At 36.6% G+C, this 15,112-nt stretch overlaps 1 protein-coding gene across 1 annotated transcript in view; it reads left to right on the forward strand.

The window, feature by feature from the left end:
* MYO16 (myosin XVI) overlaps window positions 1–15,112 on the forward strand; it is a 414,776-nt gene that overhangs the window by 193,923 nt on the left and 205,741 nt on the right. Inside the window, exons 18-20 of the mRNA XM_036458153.2 lie at window positions 874–991; window positions 1,784–1,855; window positions 4,347–4,488. Coding sequence (XP_036314046.1) covers window positions 874–991; window positions 1,784–1,855; window positions 4,347–4,488 — 332 coding nt within the window. The remainder of the gene's footprint in view (window positions 1–873; window positions 992–1,783; window positions 1,856–4,346; window positions 4,489–15,112) is intronic.

Raw genomic sequence — 15,112 nt, forward strand, 5'->3', positions numbered from 1 at the left:
TTCCAGATTCTCAGATATTTTCTCTCAGCAAACATCCTTTTCTTCCTGATACCTTCTGCTCAGCGATAGCTCTTGCCAAATTCATTTTTCCCCCCTGAGTTTTTCTTAAAATACCTTTAAAAGGCAATTAGCATTTTATTTGTCTAGGCAGTTGTTTTTATCATGCTGCCCTTAGTTTTCTAGAAGAGGTAAAAAAAAAAAAATTATAATCACAATAACAGTTTATCTCATGTGGTAGAGATCTAGAAGATGGACAGCAGGGCCCACGTTCCCTGGCAAAGCAGCCACAGTGGCTGGGAGGTCCGATTAGCCTCCCTGTGCAGTTCCCTGCCAGCCCAGGGAGGACATGTGAACCTGACCTTCCCAGGCATGTCCAACCGATCAGACCACCACTACACAGTGATTCCATCTTCATTCTGATACTTTTGTGGAAATATAATGCATGTCAGAACATCACGTCCTCACTCTTGTTTAAGGAACAGAAACATTGATTTACAGGAAACATGCACTGAACTATGAGATTTTAACTTTGTACTAGAGATTTGAACATTTGAGATCTGAAGAATCACAAGCCTACTAATATCATTAATTTTTTTTTGAAATTTATTTTTAACTTTAAGACAGTCAGACATCATTTAGGTATTTTTGTGGAAAAGTATTCATTATCGTTAGATCTTTATTTTTCTCTGTAAGTCAGAGTGAAAATACTGAAATGCGTTATGCAATAATTTCATTCCTTATCTAGAATAGGAGCAGTTGACCACATTAACATCATCTGTAAAACCTACTTTTAGGGTTTTAAAGGGTTTCACTCTTTAAGTCTATTTTCTCCTAAGCAGCCCTGTTCCTTTTCTCTATTTTTAAAATGCACAGGAAGTGGAGAATCTGCTTGTGATTCTAGCAGCAATATTACACATTGGAGACATTCGGTTCACAGCTCTGACTGAGGCAGACTCTGCATTTGTTTCCGACCTCCAGCTCCTGGAACAAGGTCAGTGGAACAGAGCTAATGCATGTGCAGTTTTGCAGACCTGCCAGTAGATGGAGACACAGTACAGAAAAGCCAGTTGGAATAAACTCCAGAGAATTCAGTGAGAATGGTGAGGGGGAAAAAAACAAAAGAAAAGAAAAAAAAAAACAACCCTGTAACTTTGTTCTTTTTTAAATAAATGGTTACAGGAATGAATAACAAGATGTACATTTATGTTCTGCTGCTGCCCATCATGTTAACAGGTTGATTCTTTGGCACATACTTGGGTTTATTTATATTCTAACTATTCTCCACCCCCATTCCCACCACCCAGTATATTTTGGGGGCATGTGATTAGCTAAACACTTTTAAACGGAATATAATTACTTTCCTGCAAAGATCTTGCCAGAAATCTCTCTCCTTTGAAGTTGCCTATTAGTCACTCCCAGTTTGTTTGTTTTTTCTCTAAAATACCTGAAAACCACAGATTGCCAATAACCAATCTTCACTTCATATCAAAGTCCTTTAATCAGGAATTGGGAGGAAAACCTCCACATCTGTTTGTGAGGGAAAGGAGAGAGAAAAAAAAAACCTGTTGTGACTCAATGCAGGAGCCCATTAACACACATTAACACTTTGATTACTTACAGGCTGTTTTTTTAGTTGAATTTGACAAGCTGGTAGTTAAGTTTTCTTTAATACACACATTTTCTAATGGGCCTGTGTAAAGCTTACAAATCATAACCATCAGATACAATGTTCTATCAGAAAAAAAAATACTAACTTCAGCTTTCCACCCTGCTTTAATTGTAGTGGCTGGGATGTTACAAGTCTCAGCAGATGAACTGGTATCTGCTCTAACAACTGATATTCAATATGTTAAAGGTACGTTTTTCCAATACTTTGACTTTCACCTTTATGCACCCCTGGTCTTCTTTGAAATACAATAAAATAAATAAAAACTTACCTTTCCCCATTCAGTGAAACGATTTCTGATTTCTGTGATCTGAATGTCAAATGAGAAAAGAATTGAAAACCTGATTGGTGACTTGATCTGATTATATATTGTAAACTCTTAGAGCTTTTGAGAGACCGTCTTGATTAATTGGTCACCCTTTCTAGCTAATCAGTCATTGTAGACAAAGTTACCAACCCAAGAGCATTGATTTAATGAAAACATTGGATCCCTGTGTGTATGTGGTGCCATACTGTCCTCTTCAATGAAGAACATCTTTTTCCTTCCATGTCAACACTTGTAATAAATAGCTGCCATTTATTGGGCACTTACAACAAGAATTGTAACAACCACTATAAATGTGGAGATACTTAAAAGTTCTGACAGGTTTCTAAGAAGTGGGCATTATCACTTCCATAGATGTTAAAGAACTTTGTAAACATTGAGAAATGGCATTTTTGGAATTAGAATCTAATGTTATCTAATTCCCAGAATAAGTCTCTCTGCTTTATGCATCTCTAGTCAAGGGGCAAGGCAAGTGGTTTTCCTCCATCTTCTTCAGTTATTCACTATAAACCATTGCACTTCCAACCTTCCTCTGTATTGTAATTTTGAAGAATCACCATCCACCTGATCTTTTTGCTCTAAATCACCATTCTTTTTACCTCTGTTCCTATTGGCCTTACTTGCAGGTGTTTAGGTATGTGACTTACAAATTTCTGCCTCGTATCTAGAGTTCTCTTCAATGATTCTGAACTCTGTGAATCTGCCCCTTATCCACTCAGTTGTCCAAAAGACATTGTTGATGTCTCCTCCTCCTCCTTCTCCACTGAGTAGATCAGACATACTCCAGCTCTACTCCATAAACAGCTGTCATTCTTACTGCCTTCCCTTCATTCCTATCACCATTTCCTTAATTTATCATTACTTCCCCAGGATATGGCAGGAACAGTCTCCTTCACCTTTTATCTTTTCCTCATCTCATGTTGCCTTCTTTTCACAATACTTTCAGTATAATCTTTCTGCAAACATGATTTTATTTATGGGAACAGTCTTTGAAAAATTTTCCAATATCTTTAGAGTTCAACTTGTCACTTTAGGACAGCACAAGAAGTCCTTTATTATTTGGGCCATACCTAACTTTTATGCTTTATTTTTTAGTCATTTTCCCACTGGTGTTCTTGCATCCATCCACACTAAGTTTCTTGAAGTTTTCCAAATGCATTGTTTATTTCTCATGACTTCTTAAGGAGAGATTGAACCCTCCATTAATATCTATAATTTAATAGATGCAGGTTCCTCTGCTTACACTTGCTCTCATCTCCTAACACACCTGGCAAGTGGGTGTCACATTAGGTAGAGCCCACAATCATGCTGACTCTAGAGATCCCATTCTATAATATTATAGATGGCACACTGCTTCATTGCCATTGTGTGTTTTTCCATCCCCATGGCCTAGAACTCACAGCTCCCTGACTCTCAATTACCTGCTATTGTTTTGTTTATTTGTTTGCTAATTGCAACCCTTCTCTGAAGCAGTTCTGCTCCCTTACGTGCATTTCTGTGATTAACAGCTTAACGTTCATTTCACATGGTCTTCATCCCATCATTTTTCTATCACCCTGCTCAGCCTGAGCTGCAATGGTTAGCCAGGGTGGTCAAGACTACAAAGTGTGAATATGACATTCCCATTTCCTCCCCACTCTCTAGCATAACTGCTGTTATAGGCTCGATTCCAAAACATCCTCATGTATATTTTTTTCCTTTGCTTTCTTCTCTAGTCTGATTTCTCCTAAAAGTCTTATTATTCAGGGTTTCAATTGCCATCTCTTTGAGAATGACACAGAAATTTCTCCCTTAAGGCCCAATATAGTTCCCACATTCCAGACCCACATTTTGGTTGGTTGGATCATTTCTTTGAAAATAATTAAAATATGACTAATTTTCCAGATGGCCAGGTTTCCAAATTCCTTGGGGATGATTCAGTATCCAAACCAGTGAGCTGTTAGCAGGAAACTTGTTATGAGGGGCCATTCAAAGAGTTGGTTCCCTAAGAGAAAGGAAATTAACAGTCTGCAAAAGGTCAAAAGCTGTGGTCAACAATTGTAACAAATAAGATGCAATGGATATGACACATGTAAGGGAAACATTTTATGTAATAATTGACAGAGAAGGCATTTATTAGAATCTTAGTATATTTTTCAACATCTTCTGGGGTTTAGAGGGACTTTGAGGGATGAATACCCTGTTTCCCCGAAAATAAGACAATGTCTTATATTAATTTTTTCTCCCAAAGTTGCGCTAGGTCCTATTTTCCGAGGATGTCTTATTTTCGGGGAAACACGGTAGGATATGCAGTTTTGCTTGCTTTCAAAATGAGAGGAACCCTTGTTTTTACGCCTCTTCTCTCCACTCTTCCAGGAGATATGATCACACGGCGGCATACTGTAGAGATGGCTGAATTTTACCGGGATCTCCTGGCCAAGTCCTTGTACAGTCGTTTGTTTAGCTTTTTGGTGAATAGCATGAATTATTACCTCCACAGTCAAGATGAGCCTAGCAGGTAAGATTGATGGATGCTGGTTGTTGGTGTCATAGATAACTTAAAAAGTCCCACCTCTTAAAGATGTTTTACAGTCTAGTGTGGCCCATAAATTCAATTATATTAAAACATTTTATTTTAACAAGTTGAAGGATTTTATTGACTATTTTATAAAGATTTAACCCCTACCCCCACCCTAAGCATATTGGTGAATTAATCAAATCATCTCTCATGTATAGAGATACACATACATTCTCTCTGGACGGAAGGCATATAGGGTCTTTGGAGCACCAATACGTATAAAGATGTTTAAATCTAGGAAGAAGACAGTTCAAGAATATCTAAAGCCATTAAGTTTGTTGTATCGGAACCAATTTAGTGGTGCATTTCAGATTGGCAATTCTTCCTGTTTTCCTCACATATTTTGTGGAAAGGTCTCTATGGTAATCATTTCACGCATAGCCTTAATCATCTTTAAGTAGAAGCTATTCAGGACTATTTGATTACCTAAAAATTATTAGATCTCCATGGCATCTTGTCAATGGAAAACTTTAATATTCTTGTCACTAATAATGACCTTGATCAGATCATGGAAAGCAAAATTGCATCTAGAAAACTTTACACATTCTTTTCCTATATAATAAAGAGCTAATATGCTAATTAGACCGAACAGCAGAATGACTGTCAGGATGACCTTCCAGACGAAGTTAGGGCTGTGAGGGCTGGCTGAGGCAGCCAGGGCTGTGAGGGCTGAGCCCCTTACACGAATTTAATGTATTGGGTCTCTAGTCTTTGAATTAAACCTTTTTAAAATGTCTTAGTTGTCCATTTACACCCCTTTACCAAATTCCTGGAAAATGCTGCCTTTAGAGGTTTCTTGGAAAATATTATAACTAACATGTATTGATGGGAAAGTTCCTAAATAAATATAGTCATCTCAGGAAATTTCAAAGACAAAGGGATGCTAAAATTCTTATATCCTATATAATAAAAGGCTAATATGCAAATTGACCGAACAGCAGAATATCCAGTTACTATGATGCGCACTGACCACCAGGGGGCAGATGCTCAATGCAGGAGCTGCCCCTGGTGGTCAGTGTGCTCCCACAGGGGGAGCCGCTCAGCCAGAAGCCGGGCTCATGGCTGACAATTGCAGTGGAGGTGACAGGAATGGGACAGCCATCAGTCTGATATCCCTCAAGGGCTCCCGGACTGCAAGAGGACACAGGCTGGACCGAGAGACCACCCCTCTGCCCTGAGTGTACACATTTTGTGCACTGGGCTTCTAGCAATGTATAATTATCATTCCCACTGCAATGATCAGCAGATTCAATATGCAGTCTGTGATTTAAAGGTAAATATAATAGCATTTATATTTTAGCAGACATACCTTAGTATTTAGTATTTGGTATAGTGAGGATTTTTTATTTTGTTATTATTATTCTTATTATCAGAAAATTTTGATTTTCCTTTAAATATCAATATTACTTATGGAAGGATATTAATATTCTAAGTGCCAAATGAATCTTGCATAACATTACTGGCAGCTCTACTAAAGTTGACATTGAAAAATTAATATATAAATCCAGCTGCATGAAGAAACTTTTAAAAAATTTCCACTTGACATTTAAATGTTACAGAGTCTTAAATTTATATAATTGGAAACATGTGTATTAGTAGTCTAGATTTTTGACTATACACACACACACAGAAAAAATATAAACATAAGTTTTGGAAAACACATTCTTTCCCTTTGAGTGGCAATATTATCATTGTATCAATATGTGAATTAATGATATTAGTTTATTGTTTAAAATGATTTACTAAGCAAATGAGGAAGGACAGGGATTAGTGGGAAATTATCAATGAATTAATGTAGTATAAGTTTAACTTCTAAGATACAGTATTCTCATTTGAGTCATACCTCCCATTCTTTCTTCCCTATTTCTCCCATGGGTCACTCAAATTTAATCCTGAAAAAATGCAAAGGAAGGTTATGTTTGCCGTATTTCTAATTCATTGAAATTCATGGAAACTTTAAGTTTTTGCAGACCCATTTCCAAAGTCATAGAAAGGTCTCAAAATGTGGATAAAATTAGAATAGATTTTTATAGTTTATGAATCTCCAATTTTGTGGAAATTTTATAATGTCAAAGAAGATTATATAACATAAATAAATATATATCCCTATGGTTAAAGTTGGCAAGCTCCCTTGATGTTGAAGGGAAGTATTTTTTCATTCTGTCTATTTTTGTAAATTTTCAAGCAAAAATAAATAGAAAAAAGATATAAAGGCAATAAAGTAATAAAGGGAAAACAAGTGGAATTATAGCAGATGAAATGTATGGTCTTGGAATGCTGGATTCATTTCCTGGATTCCAGCAAAATAGTATATATATACATACATATATATATATATATATATATATATATACACACACACATATATATAATACACACACACACACACACACACACATATATTAAAAGTTCTACTTTCTCTAACTAGATTTCAAATGGGGTTGCTTTTCAATGAAAATCATAGGTTATAATGGGGATGCTGGCAACTAGTTAATTAGGATGAGCAGAAGTGTTTGCCATGTTTGCCTGGCCAAAGTCAAGCCAGTGAGATTAACTTGAGGACATTCACCAGCCCGTTGCTGCCATGGTCCTTGGTCCTGAGTTCTGTGCAGGCTGCCTGCACCAAAGGCTGTGGCTGGAGACCAACCAGCTGGCAGCTTTTGTTCAAGATCCACACCTAGTGGCCCAGGCATTTCAAAATAGAAGCACACTGACACGTGATATAACAACTTATTATCTAAGCAGATAAAAGGGAGCAATGCTAACAACAACAATAACAAAATGCTTTCTATTTGTTTAAAACTAATAATTAAAAGGTGATTTTAAATATCAAATCATTTCTAGAGAAAACGAGTGAGTGGTTCCCTTTGATCTGACTTTTCTGGAGTTCTTTGGCCTCCACTCCTCTGTGAATGGTCAGTGACACACACTGACACCCAGTGTAAGTATACTATAGTAAACAGTGACATGTTCACACCACGTGGAGATCCACGTAGGTTCCTACATCTCTGTACGTGGAGAATTGACAATCACTAAGGACACTGGAGGCACTGACCTTCCATCGCATTCTTCACTGGCCAGTTTTTCCTCCATGAATAGAAAGGTGTGCGTGTTGTCTAGTCCCTGCCCAGGGATGGGGCTCTTCTCCCCAAGGAGAGCCTTTTCTCCCAGGCTTCCCGCATTGCAGTCGCACCCGTGCTATGGTCGCCTCATTCTCAGGAACCTTGAATTTGACAGCCAGGTTCTCTTTTCTTCATTAGGTTAGCTTATTGATCAGGAAATAGTATCCTGCAGCTTTACAATTCCCCTGCTTCTCAGGTGACCTCATCTCTGGTCTGTCCTGACACAAGCAGATAAAATGTAAAAACTGCAGGATTGTCAACTCCTTTTTTTCTGCCAAAGCATCTTTCTAAGTAGGGTCCTTTCAGGGCCTAACCTCAGTGTCTTAGAGTAGTAGCACTTTAAATATGAAGTGCCCAGCTGGTGTTGCTCAGTGGTTGAGGGTCAACCTGTGAACCAGGAGGTCATGGTTCAATTCCCTGTCAGGGCATGAGTTGGGTTGCAAGCTTGATCTCCAGTGTGGACATGCAAAAGGCAGCAGATAAATAATTCTCCATCGTCATTGATATTTCTATTTCTTTCTCCATTTCCCTGCCTCTCTGTGGCATAGATAAGAATCTGAATAAGTGTCCTTAATACTTCTAGTCTTCCATGGCTTATTTTGCCTATTATGATAAAACACTCTTTTTCATTTGGTAATTTAGGTTGCTTGTTTTTAATATAACATTTAAAATGAAAAGGCTTGCTCTTAAGCATTTGTTATTCTTTTCTTAATAAAATTATAAACCTCTTGTAAAAGAAAGGGAAACATGGACAATATTGTGTTGACCACAAGAGGAGTATTTTATTGTGTCAACATTATAAGCAGAATTGTTTGCAATTTTTAAAGCATGTCGTTGCATTATTACTTATTTTAATATAACCATTGTATTTAACAAGTGTAATTTTTACAGTAGTGAAAACATTTCCTTCTTATGCCTTCCCTTATTTCAAAATAAGCTCCATGAGAATAATTTTTTCCTGACCCTGGGAAAAAACATGAGTAGATCCCAATACTTTTCTGCTTACTTTTTAATAAGTCACAGTTCCACGAATCCTTTAAGTCCCCTAATATCCAGTATTTGAACAGGTGATTGTTCTCCTCTCTCTCTTACCAATGAGAGCCTGTGGTGGCAGCTGACTGCCTCCGGGAAGGGAGGGAGGGAGGCTTCTGCACCTCAGCTTGCCGGCTGTGCCTTAGCTGTCCCAGGAAATGGGGGACAGGAACAAGGAGTGAGGGGTGTCTTGGCTTCCAGATATTTTGAGGCTTTCTGGTGAGAAAGATAGTTATCCCTGATCCCTTCTCTCAGCTTCTGCATAGATTCCAGTGCCGGACCTTTCCTCCTAAAGGCCTCAGGAAATGAGAAGTGCATTCATTCCTACCCTACCGACTCCCACTGTCACCTGTTCTTAGGGCAGTCCACTAGACACAAGTGCACACCACGAAGGGGTCGCTGCCCCACACATTCCCACATGTGCATCTTGGGCAGGATTTCTCTGGATTGACAGGGAATTGGGAAGGAGATAACACCTTGAGGAGTTGTGGATAGCTCAGTGACTCCCTTTTTATAATGGCTAAACCAAAGATGTGCACGAAACAGCACTAGGTTTTATAAAGGATAGCATCCCTGTGATTCTGAAATGAGATAAGTGGTTGGAGAGTCTTATTAAAGTGTAATGAACACCTCACATAAAAAAAAAAAAAACCTGGCAAATAGTTTTTGTAAGCTCTAAAATTGGACCAGTTTCATAATATAACACACATCCCTGATACTGAATTTTCAAAGTTAAATTAAATTTTATTTTTCCTGAATTGACATCTTCATCAGAGTTCTGGTACAAACTTCACTAGAGTCTTGGGCAGGCAGAGGCTCATAGGAAGTTAGAGAGTTCTGTAAATGTCTTCAGACACTGAAAACTATAGTTTAATCAGCTCATTTTTGTCATGAGTTCTGAATACAATGGTTTATATTTATGGGGACACCTGAGAAATACAATCTGTGGAAAATTTTCTTTTATACCATTAGAAACACCTTAAGAATAAATAGATTGAAAGTCATAGATGAAGTTTAAGAGATAATCCAGTGGAGGGGGATTGACGATTACTTATTTACTTCATTTCTGTATGTATTGATCCATTCATTTGTTTATGTCTACATGTCCTGCTATCCACATTTCTGGATAACATAATTTGACATGCAAGTATAATACAGTAAATAGAGTTTTAAGCATACATATCTTTTTTTTGGTCACTAAGCCCTTAGTTTCTTAATATGCATATAGTATATTGCATCCTTATAATGTTTTACTTGAGCTAAACACAAACATAAAAAAACTTTATGATGAATTACATTCAGCTTTGATGAGCTATAGAGACTTTGGGAGAGTTCTCTAAACACCCTCACATACCAAAACCTCTATTATATTGCATCTCATTTTCGTCATGAGTTCTCATATATCCAAGCCTGTTCATTTGACACCTGGTGGCAAGAACTCGGTTCCAGGGTTAGCTGAGGATAATGCAGTGACGCACACAGTCTCAGCACAGGGCCTGATGCAGCGGGAATGGTTGCTACAGTGAAGGCATGGTGGTTGTGACTGGAAAGAAAACTTCCTGGCGTATCTGTGGAGAAAGGAGAGTTGTAAAGAAATGCAGATGGATGACATGTTGAGTTCAGTCTCTTCCATTTACTTTGACCCGGTGATCTTGTTTGTTTTGAGGACTAGCAACTAGAGGAAATACGTTGTTCTCTAGAAACAGGAATAATGCTGTTTACATACACGACTAGGACGTCAGGAGTGATTTCTATGTTTGCTCAGTTTTGCTTTGCAGTCAGCAATGATAATGAACTTGAATGAATCAGTTTCCACACTTCCTCTTTCTCTTACAGCACACCTATGACGCATTGACAGAGTGCCTGACTCGGGCCCAGAGCACAGTTTGTGGTTTCTGATTATTGTAAAATCATGTCCACATGTATTAGGAATCACGTTGTTGCCTGATCAGTAGGGGTTCTTTTAGGTAGATAAAAGTCACATTGAAGAGAAACCTGTCACTAACCATGGACAGGTGCGTACGTGGTGCCTGGACTAAGGGAGTGACAAAAGGTGGAGGACACAATAGATGCACAGGAACTTGGTGATCTGTAGAGATGGGGGCCTCTGGGTATCTGGGAACAGGTGGGAGAAAGAGGTTAAATTGGAATGAGGTCTCCAGGATTTAAATACGAAATTAATAATTTCTTTCACTGGGAACCAGGAGCCATCCTCTCAGAATCCTTTGATCCTTAGATTAAGATTGATTATGGAGAGAGAAAAGAAGGCTATTAAAATATCACTTGTGGAATTTCTCAAACTATTACCTTTCCTCTCCAATCCAATATAATGTAAACTTAAATAACAGAAAAAAGTATTAAACATATTCCATGAGAAAGATAGGCTGTTTTAGGGAGAGGTTGACATTATATTCTTTAAAAGTATTTTTTTAAATTTGCATATCAATTCAATGATTTATATCTTGAAATTATCAGTGGAATATTTATGCAACTTTCCTGTTTCTAAATTCACATATTTTGATTCTAAGGAAAATCATTTTGTTAGTGCATAAGGGATGTCCTGGGTGTCCAGAAAGATTTCTATCAGCACATTTTAAAAATGATTTATGTGTTCCCCAACAGTCTGACGGAGGTCATTATGGTAAGAGTGGGATTCAGCTCCCCAGATTCTCACAACTAATGACTCACTCTCTGAAATGAGGAAAAAGAACAGGTCCAGTAGAAAGTAAATTTAAGGTCCTGTCTACCAGGTGAGCACATTCCATTCCACTCTGACAACATTGAATCTGCACAAATCATATCGTAGCAAGCCATGTAACACTCATCTTCAGAAAACTTGTTCTTTTTCAGTAGGTGAGACTTGTTGTTTTTCTTAATTAGAGGGAACAAATATTTCATGTAGGGAAAAATCATTGTAGCCTTGAAGGATTCTGCAGGCTGGTTTAAGAAAGCAACCCTAGCACTAATCGGTTTGGCTCAGTGGATAGAGCCTTGGCCTGTGGACTCAAGGGTCCCAGGTTTGATTCCTGTCAAGGGCGTGTGCCTTGGTTGTTGGCACATCCCCAGTAGGGGGTGTGCAGGAGTCAACTGATTGATATTTCTCTCTCATAGATGTTTCTAACTCTGTATCCCTTTCCCTTCCTCTCTGTAAAAAAATCAATAAAATGCCAGCATTTTGGATAATCTGTATTGGTCTGATGTCTCACTAAGTGGCAGAGAGGGCTGATCTTCACCTTAATGCTCTGAAATGAAAGGAATTAACTGGGTTAAATCTATATGTGGCTTAAGTTTCCATGTGGGAATAGTCCATAGTTTCCTCCTACTGAGTTCAGGATATTTAAAATTAGTTTTGGATATTTAGTGGTGTATGTGCATGTGCTTGTTAACTTTCCAAGGATTTTTAAAGAAAAGAGTATATTTATATTGAAATAATAGCCACATTGCTTATGATTTCTATATTTCTGTTTTCATTGATGCAATGAGATAGAATCAAATATACTTCCAAAACATTATAGTGTATATCAACCTTTTTTTAGTTCAAAGTCCTATTTGAGAATCCAATGAATGGCATAAACACACACACACACACACACACACACACACACACACACACACAGTTTTTTTTAAATGTAATTTCTCAGGATTAATAGGCCCCCTCCCAATTAAAAAAAATTCATGTATATAAACTGTAACAATTTTTCAAGTTCTTGACTTAAAAGTTTAATAAATACTGAATTAATAACTCTGACATGGTTCATAGTTTCCAGATATCTTTTTAAGTTTTAGATAAAATGTACATTAAAAAAACAAAACAAAAATGTACAGTGATAGGGGGACATCTACAATAAAAAATTAAATAAAAAATCCACTGAGATATCTCTTACGAGATGAATAACATAATTTTTAAAACACTACTATGACAGTAGGCATGTTAATCTATTTTGTAAGATTATTTTCAGTTAATTAGATTTTTCAGCTACAACAAAGTATTCCTCAAGGATCCTGTCCTTTAGCAAGAGTGACTTCGTTTAGGGACCTGAAGATGGCGCTAAGGAAGGAGCATCTTCTGGTGCATGCAGGCGAGCCATTAAATTGCTATCTCTTGGATTATCATTTACACTACATTGTTCCCACAGATCACCTATAAAAACCTTACCTAATCTTATGACAGTTTTCAAATTCCATCTAGGGTTTGTTTTTTGCTTTCTGCGCAGGGGAATTTGTCTTTACTTCTGCACCATCTCCTGATGTTTTATAAGATGCATAAACTCAAATTAGGGGTGTGTGCATTTGTGTATGTAGGGGTGTGAATGGGAGTGTGCATGTAATTATTTTCCTCTTAAATTATTTGTCAGATGCCACCAATGAATTTTTAAAAATATATTTTATTGATTTTTTGCAGAGAGGAAGAGAGAGGGATACAATAGTTATATAAATGGTTCTTGTAAAAGTATAATTTGTTTTATTCTTTGCTAAGAAGATCAGGTTAATGCTTTGAGTTAGAAGTTTGAAGATTAATCTCCTCCAAATATGGTAGTCTCTGGGAGCATCCCAAGTGATGAGAATTGTCCATTACTGGGATTGGATCATCTCAGATTTAATTACTCTTTGCCATGCTTCCTTACAGGCAGCTCACTTTTCCTTTTCATACGTGTTTGTCATCATTTCCTCAAACAGGGAAGCTTAGAGTGGGCCATGGTCCTCTCCTTCCAGAGTCAGATGTTTAGGAAATTTATATATATATATATATATATATATATATATATATATATATATATATATATTTTTTTTTTTTTTAATAGCAACATGATTTTTTAGAATGCTTGTATCCCCCTTCCCCAATCACTGTACAAGTAGAATGGAACTTGTGTAGTTATCACCTAATTCTAGATTTAAGAGTTTCTGCTCTTTGAAATTATCCACTCTATTTGACTAGATGATCTGAAGTGATTCTAAAGAGTATGGGGTTGAACAGGCTCAGTGACCATTATAAAGCAGAGGAATATTAAAATTAATTTAAATATTATTGCCCAAACACATGCATCTTTCCCTTAACACTCAAGGAATCACAATGTGAAAGAGTTTACAATACCCCTCAGGTTTTTCAAGCTGAAATAAGTTAAAGAAACTTAAACTAAATGATAAACAAGAGGAGAATGGAGTAAGAATAAAACAACTAGAAATTAAGTGGTTTTTCACTGTTATTTTGATAATAAAATTAGAGATTAATTTCCCCAAGAAAACTTCTGACCATATGATATTTTTAACATCATTTGGGAATCCTAAGTAAAATCTCTCTCTCTCTCTCTCTCTCTCTCTCTCTCTCTCTCTCTCTCTCTCTCTCTTAATATATATAAATATATATATTTTATAAATTGCTGTTAAAGTTCAAGAAAGGTCATAGAGATGATCTGTCCTCATTTAACAGACACAAAACTGGGAACAATGTGAAGCTAGCTTCTGAAGCAGGGATTGAATTTGTAAATCAGATTAAAGTCAAATATTTAATCTGCTTATTAGTTTTAACTTTCTCCCTCAGCACTTTAATGAGATAATTATAAAGATTTAAGCTCTTTGATAGAAATTATAAATAAATAAATATTTCTGCAAGAAAGATCACAATGTAAAAATCTAGACAATTAGCTCAGAAGTTATTAAGAGTCGCTAAAATATATTATATTTCATATATTACCTTATTAATTACAGGTAAAGTACTTAATTTTTAATAAAAATATATTAATATTTTCCAAATACTTTATAGAAATACTAAATCACCTGCTGTGCCCTGGTGAGGAAATGAAAGCAGACTTGTCTTTTGTTTGTTTTTTCCTTTTTTCTTTTTTTCACTTAACACATTTTCCATTAACACTTAAATTTGGGGCATAGATTTAATATAAAAAAGACTATATAGCGGTATAGGCAAGCCACTTACCACTATCTAGAATTTGCACTATTAATATTTGCATCTTTTGCTTCAGATATTTATAAATAGCCTTGCAGCTAAAAGCTGAATTTCTTTTTGTTTGTCGACATAGGTTCATCCCTTTCCTTTTCACCCCCGAGTCAGCAATTTCATCAATTCTGTATAAACTTTCCACAATTTAATTGCCCTTTTTTTGTGTGTGTCTAGATATTCATTTTCTGTAACAGCTATATAACATTGTGCATCATTAAGACTTTTAAAAATAGGTTATCACACAGTACGTTGTATGCCGTACTTCCTTTTTATATTTCACTTGTGCTTGGATATTTAATTATATCGATACCTCCAGAGCTAATGCTTCCTTTCTAACTGCTGCACTAATACCTCTGGATGAAGAAACCAGAATATTCTCATATTTCCCTTGTGATGGCACTGAAGCCTCTTGCCATTTTTCCCCTCAATTATGAAGAGTGTTGTATCATCATAC

This window comes from Pipistrellus kuhlii, unplaced genomic scaffold (assembly GCF_014108245.1).
Source record: "Pipistrellus kuhlii isolate mPipKuh1 unplaced genomic scaffold, mPipKuh1.p scaffold_m20_p_3, whole genome shotgun sequence".
Classification (NCBI taxonomy): Eukaryota; Metazoa; Chordata; class Mammalia; order Chiroptera; family Vespertilionidae; genus Pipistrellus; species Pipistrellus kuhlii.